Here is a 15,447-nt window from a genome sequence, read left to right as displayed (position 1 = left end):
GATACCGCCAAGGACGGTGTGCCGTATCCCCCTATCACATGATTTTGTTAAGTGATATGGAATTATATCATTATAGTTTAAAAGAAATATTATTTTATATTCAAAGATATTATCATAGTAATCATAGCTGAAAATATCCCATTATATGAAATTGATCTCATAGGTGAAGACACCTTTGGTGAAGATGATATTCTGCAACCAGCCTTCCGTTCGTATCCTCATTAACTAGGGTGAGGATGGGGATGGTGTAGCGGGTGAAAACACGCCCTCTATTTTTCAAAATCACAAGATTTTTAAAGAGAGACAAAGTTGAATCGTTTTCTGATTGGTTTATTAGAGCAGTATGGAGTAAAACCTCATATAAGGCATTATAATGAAATAACATTTGAGAATGAAGACTTTGATATTGGTCAAAAATATAACACAATTTCAAAAAGACAAAAAGGGATGCAATGAAATTCATAGGATACCGTATACTTAACGAAAAACAGCGTAAAAATCCTTAAAAATGTATATAAAACATGCAACTAAGGCAGACAACATGCACGCATGCATGTTGTAGCACAAGACATCGATCAAGCCACTCTTGACAAAATAGAAGCCCTCAGAGAAACAGCGACGTAGCCAGGAATTTGAAAAGGGGGGGGGGAGCACATATTGCGATTGATATGGGGAGGGGATTAAGGTGAGTAGGGGTCCCCCTCTCCTTTGATATATTTTTGAACAATTGAAGGTCATAGATGCGATCTGGTGCAATGTTTTGCCACTTTCATCATTATCATATGATATCATAATTTGATTTTGTTTCCTGTTTGAATTCTTTACATGTTCTTTTACATATTATATCAGAAAGACAAACATATATAGTGCACTTTTACAATTTTCCGGGTAAGATGATACTTGTTTATTGTCCAATGTCTGGAATTTAATACATTTGACGAACTTAACTGATAGACAATATAAACTTTCATATTTTGTAAGACAGCCAGATGTGCAATGGCCTAAAAACAAATATCGTGATCGCAGTGTATTAGCAGTGTAATCATTATTTATAGGAAGCGCGTATCACGTACGATTGCTAGCTTAGCTTCATAACATGCTGTTCGTGCAACAACTCATAACAGAAAGGATGAGAACAAACGTTGTCGACGTCGTTGTGCATACAGTTCGTGACACTCCATCGAGTGCGGTTAGGTATGCAACATGTATGTTATTACGCAGTGGCCAACTGTAGGCTTGTAATAGGCTATAGACTAAATTTAGCTAATTGCATCTGCCAAACTAAGTAAGTAGCTGAATCAGTAGGCCTTAATGTTACTACGATTATAATCGAGTTAACGGAGCTGACGTATCCACGATCAAAAAAGCACTGACAAAGTACCATGCTTAAAAACAACAGTTTTTAACATTTGTTCGACACTGAAAGAGGGTGGAGGGGGGGGGGGGAGCAGTTGGCCCCCTGCTCCCCTGGCTACGTCCCTTCAGAGAAACCACTATGAATATCCATGAGGATCTCAACACTGGAACGCAAACTGCTCTCCAAATCGCAGAAGAACTGCTCACTATAAGAGAGTTACTATAGGATGGAAAGAAGCTGCACTTTAGAGATCACTTTGGGACACAATGCAATGCTATGAGTGAAACTGAAGAATTGGATGCTAGACTAGAAGTTTAGGTTTCCTAGCAAGAGCTCTATTCAGCAGGAACCAACATTCACGGACTCACTCAAAACAGTTTAAAGGTGAAAGGATTGAACAGATGGAAATTGCAAGTACCAATAAAGAAGAACAAGAAGCAGATTAAAAACCCATGCGGAATCAATTGAAAAGAATTATAGAAACGATGAATACAATGTTAGAAGATGAACCCCTAGCTCAAACAAAATACCTTTCCAGGACAAAAGTGATTAATGTATTGCATGGAATGAAAAGGGTATATATACCCGTACCCAAAATGTTCTGATGTAACTTTTTGTTTGGATATAATATTTCTGAAATCATCAAATCTTCTATAACATTTTCGAACTTTATAACACAAATGTTAAAAAGCAAAATTAAATATATAATATCATTAGTCATGATCTGCGTATTAAATGCTAAGTATGCTGATTTAACAAAAAAATAATAATCTGTTGAAGACAGAAAAAACCATTTAACTTATGTAAGGGTTTATAAATATATACCATTAAGAAATATTCTTCTTTCATTTTGGTTGTTATCAGAATATGATCAAAGAGCTCACCAAAGTCTACCGATTAACATATATAGCCAAATGAATTCATCGGGAGACAAAATCAGAGAATGAAAAAAGAAAAATCGATGCGTTTAAGCTGCCCGATGATTGTACGAGCTTTATGACGTCATTCTTTCCGAGGGGGGACGGTTAAATCCTCTGTAATTTTTTTTTCAATTTGTTTAAACGTAATCAAAATACATACGCCTGTGCAATTCAAATTTTTCAACATCACTGTCAGCAGCAAATGTGGTCATTTCAAGACGTCGTACGGACTCCAGAGCGACGACAAGGTCGGCCCCAATAGCACTTACCATTATCTCATCCTTTTTTAGGGCTTGAAATGCGTCCTCCATGTCAGCGGGAAGGAGGGCAGTGTTCGGTGGAACGTGCTCAGCAATATGTGATGGCTTGTTAGTCGGTACTGGAGGTGGAAGAGGTAACTTACGTTCGATACCATCTATTCCAGCTGCGATTGTAGCAGCTAGACTTATGTAAGGGTTTCCAGCACTTGATCCCATTCGATTCTCCATGTAGATCCCATGAGCCCCGACTGGCTTCAAACGAACCGCACATGTACGGTTGTCTACTCCCCACGTTGCGTTGAATGGTGCGAATGTATCTGGTTTCACTCTATCTCTACAATTTACAGTTGGACTCTGTAGAAAGGATAATGCTGGAGCATGTTCTAGAAGACCAGCTATCCAGTGTTCTCCAATCTCTGAGAGTCCATAGGGCCGAGAAGAATCACCTGTTTTAGGCGTCTTACCATCGAGTGACCACAATGAGTGATTGAGGTGCCCCGACGACCCTCCTTCTTTAGGATATGGCTTCGACATAAAACTAGCGACAAATCCGTTTCGCATCGCCATTTCTTTTACACCAGTGCGGAAAGTTGCGGCGTTATCTGCGGCCTTGATTCCAAATGTCGGGCAGATGACCAACTCAAACTGACCTTTGGCGTATTCAGTTTCGACGCATTCGATATCGACTCCGGCTTCTGAGAGATTTTCAGCGACCTTGTCAAAAAATGCTTGGTGCTTTGCGAGACGAATGGTGGCGTAGCAATCTACGCCATCGATGATTGGTTTCCTATTTTCTTCATCCACTACCCAAAACTCGTATTCAAATGATGAGAAGATACTCAAATCTCTGTCCTTGAGCTTCTCTAACTGAGCCCGAGCGACGTTTCTTGGATCGATTAACGCTTTCTCGTCGTCACTAATGTCCGATACTGAGACGAACACTCTCGCTGTATTTGGAGTCCATGGTAATACTTCGAACGTGGACAGATCGGGTAGAAATACCAGATCAGAGCAATGGTATTTCTCGGCGATAGAGCTTTCAAATGGTATGTCTGATCTTGCAGTCACCGCAAAAAAGACACCTGGAAACAGGATTCCAGATGTGGCGGTGCTCTTAAAGTGGCGAGCAGGAATGGTTTTAGATCTAGCGACAGCGTTGGTATCAAGAAACTCAAAGCGAATGTTTTTAATGTTATCATCTTTAATCCTCTTCTCCACAGCCGCGAGTAGCTCCATGCTTTGCCCTGTAGACGTCATAATTTTTGGTCACAAGTTTCTGCAAATTGGATTAAAAAAGACTTTTGTTGAAAATAACGTTCATAAAGGAACTATATCAGAATGACTTAGGATATATATTAAAAAAAAATCGACAATAAATAGAAGTTACTACGTATAGAAATGATAGAACGATTGCTTCAAGATTTATCAAGTGACATGAAATAAGTATATCATAGATACTATGAAGAATATATTTCAGTGAAATGCTTCTTTTTCCTTGCCCTTTTTACTACTTTCGCAAGTAGCCATGGCAACATTGTATTCTTTCTTTTCAATGGATCGACTCATGGGCGCCTTTTGAGTTAAATCTGTGCCCCAGTTAAAAGTGCCACCTTAGCACGTATCCATATCATCACATACCAGTAATGAACAACACTTTCGGACGCGTTTCTCATTTTTCCTCTCTGAGCTCTTCTCAAACTTCATTTGCTGGATATTGTATTGGTATTGGTAAGTATTGGCAAAAAAAACGTTTTATTGTCCAAACCCAACCATTACAACAGTTTCGGCCCCAAGTGGGTCTTACGCGGAGGTAAATATAAGCTTGGGCTCACCATGGAGCGCCAATTTGGGCCAGTGTTGTACATGTATTAAATATGTGTGGGTAAAGATACATGGGCTAACTTGGGCATCGCCAATGTGGGTTGGATGTGGTCTACAAATCGGTCAAATAATGTGTAAATTCTGGGATGTCTGATTTTACATAGGAAGTTAATGAGCACCCATCTGCGTTACAACTGGGTTGATATGCGGGTTTGGAATTATTGGGAAATGTTTGGATGTCTGATTGGGTTCCACGTGGATTATATGAGTTTCACTTGCGCAAATGATTGTGGGTAAACCAATGGATGCCCGATTGTGTTCTATGTGCCTGAGTAAAATGTGGGTTCAATACATATGAGCAATTAATGTGAGTATACCTCGCAATAAACATCTCGGTCACATGTGGGTTTTTATGAAGGTTACAAAGACCACATAAGGATTTTATATTACAAATTGCGTTATCTGGTTTCCTTTTTTTTTTGCTAAGAGTTGCCAGTAGCAAAACACCAGGGAAAAGAGAATATTGGTGACTATACATTTCACGGTATAGGCTCTACCTCAGAGGCACAACAACCTTCATAAGTGGCGAGGGAAATATTTATAAGTCATCCATGGGAGTGGTCTAAGGGGAGTGCCCCCCACTTTCCTTTTAGAAATGTTTTTCAAAAAAGGTTGGAGGTTGCCATATGTTGTCACTTTTGTAACAATTTTGAAGAATTTTCAACTGTATATATTGTACCTTGTGTACAAGATATCAGTTTATGCATTGTACTTCAGGAATTATTTGTAAGATGTTGCCTGTCATTGCTGGTGGGGGTTGGGAGAGGGTTGGGGCTCACCCCGAAATTTTATTGAGCCCAAAATCCCCCAAAGATGGGGGGGGGGGGATACTATCCACATGCACCCGTCTGGCTACGCCACTGTGAGAACCTGCTAGTATTAACTTTTCTTCGATAACAAAGTTCACGCCGATAAATATTTTGCCCTATAAAGCTGCATGATATATATACACTTGAATAAGAATGTCAAGTGGGCTTAGAGGATTGGTTCAGGTGTCTGACATGTCTATCTTGTATGAAAGAGCTTAAAAAGGCAAACAGAACAGTAAAGAAACTACCATGATAGCATGCTCTTTTTAGGAGATATCACGCTTTGAAGATATACAAATTTCTTTGAAAAAGACTGGTGTAGAAAGACTAACTGTGAGGGTGTGATGTCACATCCTCACTTTCTTAACATGTGTGAATATTTTTATAAAAATTAATTACATTTTTTTTCCACAAATCTAAAAAAATATAATCAAAAATTCTTCAGATGTTTAATCTCTGATACTTCCCTTGACAAATATGAGATCCACATGGCATATCTTTTGGTTGTAATTCATAAACTCTCACAAAACATTTTAATAAAATAACAAGGACTTTTCCGAAATGTGAGGATGTGACATCACAGCTAGTCTGATTTCAGCAGTTTCTACACAATCAGATAGAACTATAAACTTGAATATCTCCATAACGGAATAAGATATTTGAACAGTTTTTTCATCATTGTGTTTCTTTTATTATCTTCTTTCATATAAGATTAACATGTATGACACCTGAACTAATAAACTTCATTCGCAGGGCCGAAGACTTGCTCAAGTCTAAATAGGACATCATCGAGCCATGCACATGTTCTTCAAATTGTTTTTTATATTATTCTTGTTTTTAGTGTAAGTTTTATTTTCTGTAACGGAGGAGGGTTTACAAATGATGAATCTAAAACAAAACGTGAACAACAAAAAAGTCAAGACTTATAATGACATTTTACCTTGAAAATACTTAAAACAAAATAAGGAGAATGTCAAACGTTTTCAGGTCGTAATGACACTATTTGAAAGCAGAGATGGTACAAACTGATAACCCCAGACACGAGTTTTAATTTAGGATATCTCAGCCTAACGGAACAAGAAGTTTTGAGCTGTTATGAGAAGTTGTCCTTCACAAGGATCTCTGTCATTTATAGATAAGCATGATGGTTGTGTTTTGTGTCCGCTTTAAATTTCATCAAAAGATATCTTTGCCTTAATGAAATCGAGCCTTCCATTGACATTTGATTGACCATTAAACATATAAGATTCACCAATATACTGTCATGTAAAGTAACAAAGCGACCCTCCTAGAAAGCGATCGGGTTGTTACGAGTTTGTTAAGCACAGTTTATGTTCCTCATTTTTCTTAATGGTTCTGATAACTAACTTTGTAATATTAGTGAAAGCTATATTTACCTAACGTAAATGGGAAGAAAAATTGCCTTTAACTTAAGATGACTTGCGTAGCTTATGCAATCAAAATATACAGCAATTACATTAATTCCAAAAAACCTACACAATTTCCCAGACTTGAAAGAACGCAAAAGCTCAGTGGCACAAGCTGCTCAGCGGCACGTAGTCGAACAACCTTTCGTGCAGCTATCACCCTCGGTATTTTGGTGCAAATGACATTACGTTATATTAATCGACAAAATTAATAAGTCTCAGCTGAGCAAGGGCGGCGGAAACACTTTTAATCTGGGGGAGCACCGACATCAAAGGGCACTTTGCAGAAATTTGATTGGACTGATGCAGCCTTATATTTAGTACCCTTTATTACTCTCATTGTATTATTTTATTTGCGCCCCCCCCCCCCCCCTTAAGGAAAATATGCATACTAGCACTGCAATATCCAATGTGCAAATTGGGAAACAAGGAACAATTAGTTTTCTTTTGAGAAAATTAGGTGAAATCATGCTAGTTGCTAATGTAGGAACCTTCCGAATTAGATATTATCGTTAATATCTTTACACTTTTTTTCCACTCGAAATAGCTTTAATTTGACCCACAGAAGTTCATTAAAAGTCAGGGCGTAGCCAGGATTTGCAAAGTTGTATGCACGACTATCTGAGCGGAGCGCCACCATCGGTTGGCGCGGAGCGTACAAGAAAATTTTTGGTTTTACAAACCCCTCAGATGGCCGGAAACGGCCCTTCTCGAGTGTTCATTCTGGTTCCCTTGCCTCTTGCTAACTTGAGACACCTCAATTTTTATGTAGAAAAAGGGCACATTTTTAACCTGAGGAAAAGTGGGGGGGGGGGCACGTGCCCCCTGTGCCCCCCGGGTTCCGCCGCCCTTGCAGCTGAGTAAACATATATAGGTTTTCTACGCTATATAGCGACAAAAGATTGTCCCACCCTTATTATGAACTAACTTCACCGTTCACTGCACCTATTCGAAACAACGTAGCATATGCATGTGTGTTAGTGTGAATTTTGACCCTACATTCTTATAAGAAATATAGTTTACTCTAAATACATCAACTGCTGTTATTGTGCTTTATTAATCAACAGTCAATATAGGCAGGATTTCCACCAATGGGGTTGCCGGAGGTATACACTGCATGATTATACCTTGACTGAATAACACTTTTCATGGAGGTCCACCAGAGACCCTATGACGGGTCACAATCGTTTTGGGTAAAACTATTAAACTTGATTAGGCTATGTTGAACTTATGATACAGCTTACAGACACATGTCTATGGCAAGCCAATTGCTCAATAAATCGAAAAACATGGATTATCGGTCGAAAAACCATGTTTAACGACTGATAAACCATGTTTTTTGATCGAAAAACCATGTTTATCGACCGATAAACATGGATTTTCGGTTGATAAACACGGTTTATCGGCGAGAATCCATGTTTATCGCTTGAGAAACATGGATTATCACTGATAAACATGGTTTTTCGGCGATAAACATGGGTTATCGGCGATAAACGTGGTTTATCGGCGATAAACCATGTTTCTCGATAGATAAACATGGTTTATCTGTGACAATCCATGTTTATCTGCGATAATCCATGTTTTTCAAGCGATAAACATGGTTTTTCGAGCGATGACAAGGTTTTCGCCGATAAACCATGTTTATCTATCGAGAAACATGGTTTATCGGCGATAAACCATGTTTATCGCCGATAAACCATGTTTATCGCCGATAAACCATGTTTATCGCCGATAAACCATGTAAAAACATAGCTACGGTCCCGCACAGTCCGCATATGGACAAGTGCGGAATAATAATCGGCGACACACAGGCTTAGTAATAGTACACCGTCATCGATCTGACACGGTCGTAAATCAACCTGTTCTAGACTGTACAATTATCCTGTATAGCTTCTTAACACCCTTAGGCTCTTTGTATAAACACTGTGTGGATATGTTCATGTCTACATTGTAGTTCATCATACAGCGTTCACACAAAGACCCTTATACTAAGAACAAATATGTGGCAGGCGTTGCAAACTACAGTAATTGGTAAAAAGAGGTCATATTACATTACGACCAATTGCAGGTTGATTTTTTAATCTCAAGAAACTTTTCCATTATAGCGTGATATGCAACTAACTAGGCCTGGGAAGTGCCATTTCCAGCAATGTGGGAGCAATTTTCGGCCTAAATTTTCTTACACTCTTCGCGCCAAGTCATGGTGGCGCTACGCTTAGGTGGTTTACCTACAAGCTTGGCCCCTTCCTTGGCAAATTCCTCACTACGCACCTGTCTAACCGTGTCACAATTTGTTTCTAAATATCACCAAAAAACATCACAGACTTTCACCAAAAGCTGTTTTGACTTTTCGAAATGAATTAGCTAGACGGACCGCATCCGTAATGAAATTTGGTTTGCCGATAAAAAAGGAAAATATAGGGCTGTAGCAACCAGTATATATGTATATATACAAAATACCATGAAGCGTGCGAACAATTTTGGGGATGAAAGATGCTACCCGCCGGCACCCAAGCCAATCCCCCCCCCCCCCCCAATATTTGAAACAAATCGCCGCCCGTGTATACAGAAGACCGTTAAAGTCATAGGAAACGGCCATTGAGCATAATAGGAACTCGTTAATAACTCTATGGAAATAGCCTAACTGCATAATATAAAGGCTTATAATAGTCCAATGGCTAAGCAAAGTCAAACCTGTTTTGGCATTGTATTTTCTAGATTGTTTGTAAAGCGCACAGATGCATTGCGCGTATAGTGCGCTATATAAGATTTTATTTACATTACAGTACAAAAATTCCGCAGTAACCTGGAAAGTCTGTGTATGAAATAGTCAACAGAAGGTTGGGAATTTGATAATCTCTCCTCTCTATTCGGCAAAGGCGCCAACGCAGAATTTATCAGGAGATACAACCCGGTGCACACCATGAACAGTTTCACATCGGTAACAGGGGCCATATTTCGTTGTTCCTAATTATGGAAAGGACCGGGCCCATACGAAGTTTGCGTACGGCTCGCCCACATGCGGCTTCGGAACCAAAGATTTTATCATATATATACTAACTTAACATTTAGAGTTTTGGAAGTAGTTCCGGTAAATTTTCATCAGTCGCCAAATATAAAAACATGATTTATCGCCGATAAACTATGCTTATCGGTCGATAAACATGGTTTATCGCCGATAAACATGGATTTTCGAAAGAAAAACATGGTTTATCAGTCGATAAACCATGTTTATCGGCGATAAACCATGGAAAAACATGGTTTATCGCCGATAAACATGGTTTATCGCCGATAAACATGGATTTTCGAAAGAAAAACATGGAATATCTAATGAAAATCCCTGTTTATGGTTCGATAAACCATGTTTCTCAGAAAAACCATGTTTATCTGCCGATAATCATGGTTTTTCGGTGAAAACCATTTTTATCGGTCGATAAACATGGTTTTTCGGTCGATAAACATGGTTTTTCGACCGAAAATCCATGTTTCTCGATTTATTGAGCATTTGGCTTGCCACACATGTCTCGCTTTTATTAATCTATACATTCAACTCGTTGCTGGTTTTCAACGACAGTTAACTGGTTTAAATAACAAACAAAAAAGTACCCAGGGTCAGGTGCGTAGCCAGGAATTTGCCAAGGGAGGGGCGAACCTGTAGGCAAACTATCAGAACCGTAAATATGTTTCTGCAAACTATCTAAGCGTAGTGCCACCATAAGTCGAAGCGTAGGCTTACAAGAAAAATTTGGCTGAAAATGCCTCCCATATCGCTGGAAATGGAACTTTCCAGGCCTTGTAAGTTGCATCTAAGCATTTTCTATTTTCGCCCCCTTCGCCCCCCCCCCCTTGGCTACACGCCTGCCCAGGGTGCAAAACCAGCCCGTCCGCGTTTCTGTTAGTCTATACAGTTTATAACTTATTGTCGGGGCTACGATAGTAAAATGCATGGTTTAAATTAACTTTGGAAATCAAATCAATACATTGTTTGCTATTTGATACAAATTAAGTGAAGATAAATGTGTGCTACGTTGGATCAAGTATCTATCAATTATGATAATCGAATGCCTTTCAATATGACTCAAAGTGCCGCGCAGCGAGAAATTTGGTGTTAGACCATATATACATGCCTGGACGGCCTGCAATGCACACTGCGCTGTAGTACGGTATACAACTCTTACGCAAAGCGTCTATGATATTGTTTATAGGCTATGAATATGCTGTGAATGTCAGAAATCAAGTAAAACTTGGAGTGTCTAGACAACATATCAACATAAAAAATACTGCACCTGTCAACTGATTTACTTTGAGCTCCTTAGATAATGTGGCCATACGCAGATGTGTGGATAAAGCCAAAAGGCTAGTGTCGCGACCAACTAGTACCAGCATAAAAATACTGCACTTTTCAACTAATTTAATATTGAGCTCTTCAAATGCTGTAGCTATACATATGATGTGAATGTCGAAAATCAAGTAAAACGAGTGAAAGTGTTGTTACTCGAGAAAAAAAGTTTGCGTCCCGCGATCGAACACCAATAATGTACACAATATCTAGGGCTTATCAGGGGCGTATCCAGGATTTTCTAACCCGGGGGCGCGAATTACTATCTAAGCGGATCGCCACCATCGGTTGGCGCGGAGCGTACAAGAAAATTTCAGGTTTTGATACCCCCTAGATCACCGGAAATGGCACTTCTCGGGCTTGAAAATGACCAACCACATGTACACTTTTGCCTGAGAACCAAGTATTTCCCAATATTTTTTTTCATCCATAACCTTTTTGAAGATTGTAACCAGTCACACATCATGTTTGACCTCATTGCATGTCCTGTGGATCATTGCTTTTGTAGGTGATTCTACGTCACGGCCCACAATATCCGAAAGCCCCACTTTTCAAAGTAGCCCATTATTTGTTCAGAATTTGAAAATTCACATTTCTCGTGAAGAAAATCACTTCAAAACATATACATAATGTTGCACAAAATTCAATGTATGGACAACCAATATAGAAAAACCTCCTTCAACCCCTAACAGAGAGGTCAAAATTGCTACGAGTAGAGGGAAGTATGATGAAGAATGGTGGTCAGGAAGTTTTCGAAAATTCAGACACAGTTAATTTATTGGTGTACAAATATTACAAACTCTTAAAACGGCAATTATAAAACTTCGTTGAAGGAAATGAAAAATAGCAGATATTTCCGATATCAGATATTTCGAACCCGAACACTACACACATAGGCGTAGGAGGCGGGGGCTGCAGCCCCCCCCCCCCCCAACCAAACTTGTTCCCCTGAAAATTCGGGCAATATCCTGAGAATAAATGAATAGTTTAAAAATGATCTCCTTGGTAATTAAAATAAAGTTCTAAGCTTGGCAGACTAATTCGCCATTACTACTGTAAAAGAGAGTTTTGACATAATTGGACCTGTATACTGTTTCTCCATCTACATAAGACATTTCGTTGTTTACATTAGCATCCTGCGGATGAGTGCGCAACTTTGAAGGACCGTACGGTACACGATGCCATGCGATGTAATGACCTATGCTTGCTTATATCATATTGACATTAACATGTTGAACGCGCGCCCAGCGAAAAATTTTGGTTATATTTTTCGGGCAAGTCGTTACAGCCCCCAAATCCAATTGGGCTCCTACGCCTTTGACTACACACATAGACAGTTTTGAGGCTGTTCATTTTTGAACATGCACTTTCATGCTCACTGATATTATGTGATGTCTGCTCTTTGCTTTACAAATTCGAACAGGCGTGTAGCGAGTAATTTGCCAAGGGAAGGGCGAAGCCTGTAGGCAAACTATCTAAGCGAAGCGCCACCATAAGTTGGCGCGAATCGTACAAGAAAATTTTGGCCGAAAATGCCTCCCAGATCGCTGGATATGACACTTCCCAGGCATTGTAAGTTGCATCTAAGCATTGTCTATTTTTAAATTATTAGCGATATCATAGAGAAAATTTGCTCGGGGGTGGGCGGTCGCCCCTTCCCGAAATGCGTCATGTTCCCCGACGACTCGGTCGAGTTCAAGACCAGCCACAGTTGGTTCCAATGCACAATTGAACAATTGTTCAAGGCGTCCATACACACAAACATCAAATATGACATTAACAATATAAATGTAAATAACGTCCTCGGAGTTGTATCAACTATCATGTAAATATCGTTAACAACGTGATTTTGTTCGACAAATCAGGTTGTTAAGGATATTTACATGGCTGTTGCTACAAATCCGGCATGACATTAACGATTACCCCCCCCCCCCCCCCCTTTCGCGTTACATAGTTGAACCTTCATACTTTGCGTTCATTGAGCACTGAAGATGCAAGCATGTTTGCAGACAATGGGTAAGGGACTATTAACCAAACAAATCTCGGGAAATTTTAGAAAACGTCATTGGCTGTATTTAGCATGAAAATCTCTGTAATAGATATGTTGTTAGCACTGCACGGAAGCAACTTGCGGTTGATTGTTATAATTCTTTTGAAAAGAAAGAATGATGTTCGTTCACAATGTGTTCACAAACGAACTTTAGATAGCAACGAAAGTGTAGACATCAACGTGAGTTTATACATCAACGTGAGTTTAGACATCAACGTGAGTTTAGACATCAACGTGAGTTTAGACATCAACCGTAAGTTTATAAATCAACGTGAGTTTAGACATTAACGCCCGTTTAGTCATCAACGCGCGTTTAGTCATCAACGTGACTTTAGACATCAACGAACAACAGCAACATGGTAAACTAGCAGCAACAGCTTTAGTTTAGGCAGCAACAAACTTAGTTTAGACAACGAAATACGGTTGCCCTTTTCGCGTTCCATAGCCGATTGGCTATACGGCTCTCATGCTTACAGTTCAACAGTTAATAACAACTTCCAGTCTATGGCGCGAGAAAGCGGAATATATTACGTACAAATATATATATATGCTGTACTTGCGAAATATATACATGGTTAACTTCAAAAATACATTTTAGACATATTTGTATTTATGTTTATAATAATATATTATCTAACAATAAGTATTCTGTAAAGATATATATACTAACACAAAAATTATGTTTCTATGCCAAGAATATATTTATTCTCTAAGAGAAAAAAAAATATATATTCTCTAAGAGAAAAAAAAAATATATTCTCTAAGAGAAAAAAAATATATATTCTCTAAGAGAAAAATAATATATTCTCTAAGAGAAAAAATATATATATTCTCTAAGAGAAAAAATATATATATTCTCTAAGAGAAAAAATATATATATTTTCTAAGAGAAATAATATATATATTCTCTGAGAGAAAAATATATATATTCTCTACGAGAAAAAATAAATATATTCTCTAAGAGAAAAAATATATATATTCTCTAAGAGAAAAATATATATATTCTCTAAAAAAATATATATATACAATTGAGTGAAATGCGCCCTGCACCACTGACGTAACAGTTTACCTGCCTTGCAGATTTCAATAGGCACTTGCGGTAGATCGCAGGAAATTTGAGCTGTGCAAATGACTTTCCAACGTTTGTTTCCTTTGCAAGGTTTTGCAAACTGCTAACGGCTAACGTTCCAAGCTTGAAATGTGAAGAAGTGAGCAGTAACTGTTAAGCCGGCTAATTACGTACGGTACAGAAGGCTTCGCTGTCGAACGAACCGTCGTACAATCAGGGAGTTGTTATGGAATAATCCCTGGTACTATCATGTGCAATGTGATATCGCAAACCCACTAACTATGAACTGAGCAAACATGTGCGTTTTATGAATGGCCAGTGTAATGAACAGGCTGGTCACTGCTGAAGTTACTGAACAACTTAACAAACATCTTAGTCAGCACTTACAGAGCTCCGTACTTTGTACAGCATATATATATTTTCGCACAGAATATATTTTTCGTACAGAATATATTTTTCGCACAGAATAGGTCTTGATTATTAGAGAATATATATATTTTCTTTACACACAATAAAAATATATTTTTGGACAGAATATAATTTTTCCTGTAAAATATATATTTTTTCTGTCTCAGAATTTATATATTTTGTTAGAGAAAAATATTTTTCTGTCAGAGAATATATACGTTTTTTAACAAGATATATATATATATATACATATATATATATATATATATATATATATATATATATATATATATATATATATATACATATATATATTGAAAGAAAATATATATTTTTTCTCTTAGAGAATATATATTTATATTATAAATATTTTGTGTCAGAGAATATATTTTTTTGCAGAATATATATAAATATGTCTAAAATGTATTTTTGAAGTAAAACATGTATGTATTTTGCAAGTAAAGCATATATATTGTTGTACATAATATATTCCGCTTTCTCGCGCCATACCAGTCCTGCTTTAATTCCACTAACAGCCTCTGCAGAGCTTAACCACAAATTTAAACAAACACTGCAGAGACTGGGAGACAAATTAAAGGAGCTTTGGCAAAAGGTGAAGGCTAAGATTTTTTTTAAACAATGGGTATTAATTGTAATTAATTAACTTTTTGACCAAAAAGTATTAGGCATCATCTTATTCATACACAATCCAACAATCATCAGTTCAACTTTGAGTATGATCCATCAAAATCTTGAGGAGATTGAGATATTTGAAAATATTACAAAGAATGACCCCCGATGACCCCCTAAATGACATTTGACCTCAATTTTCCGAACACCCCTCGTAACTCTCATCCCGAGAAACATTGTGACCAAGTTTCATTATAACTGGCCATACACTGTACGAACAGGAGCAATTTGAAAATG

At 38.1% G+C, this 15,447-nt stretch overlaps 1 protein-coding gene across 2 annotated transcripts; it reads right to left on the bottom strand.

Moving 5' to 3' along the window:
• Nucleotides 1-873: 873 nt before the first annotated feature.
• On the bottom strand, nt 874-14,655 carry LOC139969534 (lengsin-like). 2 transcript variants are annotated; one of them, XM_071974606.1, is made up of 2 exons: nt 14,113-14,655; nt 874-3,813 (listed from the first exon to the last, which is right to left on the bottom strand). In XM_071974606.1, the coding sequence occupies exon 2, from the start codon at nt 3,792-3,794 to the stop codon at nt 2,415-2,417; it is 1,380 nt and encodes a 459-aa protein (XP_071830707.1). In that variant the 5' UTR covers nt 3,795-3,813; nt 14,113-14,655; the 3' UTR covers nt 874-2,414. The 2 variants fall into 2 exon arrangements, with proteins under 2 accessions (XP_071830707.1, XP_071830708.1); XM_071974607.1 differs by having other exon boundaries at nt 14,117-14,655.
• Between the last annotated feature and the right edge of the window lie 792 nt (nt 14,656-15,447).

The sequence above is a fragment of the Apostichopus japonicus genome, chromosome 7 (genome assembly GCF_037975245.1).
Source record: "Apostichopus japonicus isolate 1M-3 chromosome 7, ASM3797524v1, whole genome shotgun sequence".
In the NCBI taxonomy this organism is placed as follows: domain Eukaryota; kingdom Metazoa; phylum Echinodermata; class Holothuroidea; order Aspidochirotida; family Stichopodidae; genus Apostichopus; species Apostichopus japonicus.
This window is presented reverse-complemented; position numbering and strand designations above follow the sequence as displayed.

What these genes read in the sequence shown, in the direction of transcription:
- LOC139969534 (XM_071974606.1), bottom strand. Translation starts at nt 3,794, where the DNA reads ATGACGTCTACAGGGCAAAGCATGGAGCTACTCGCGGCTGTGGAGAAG.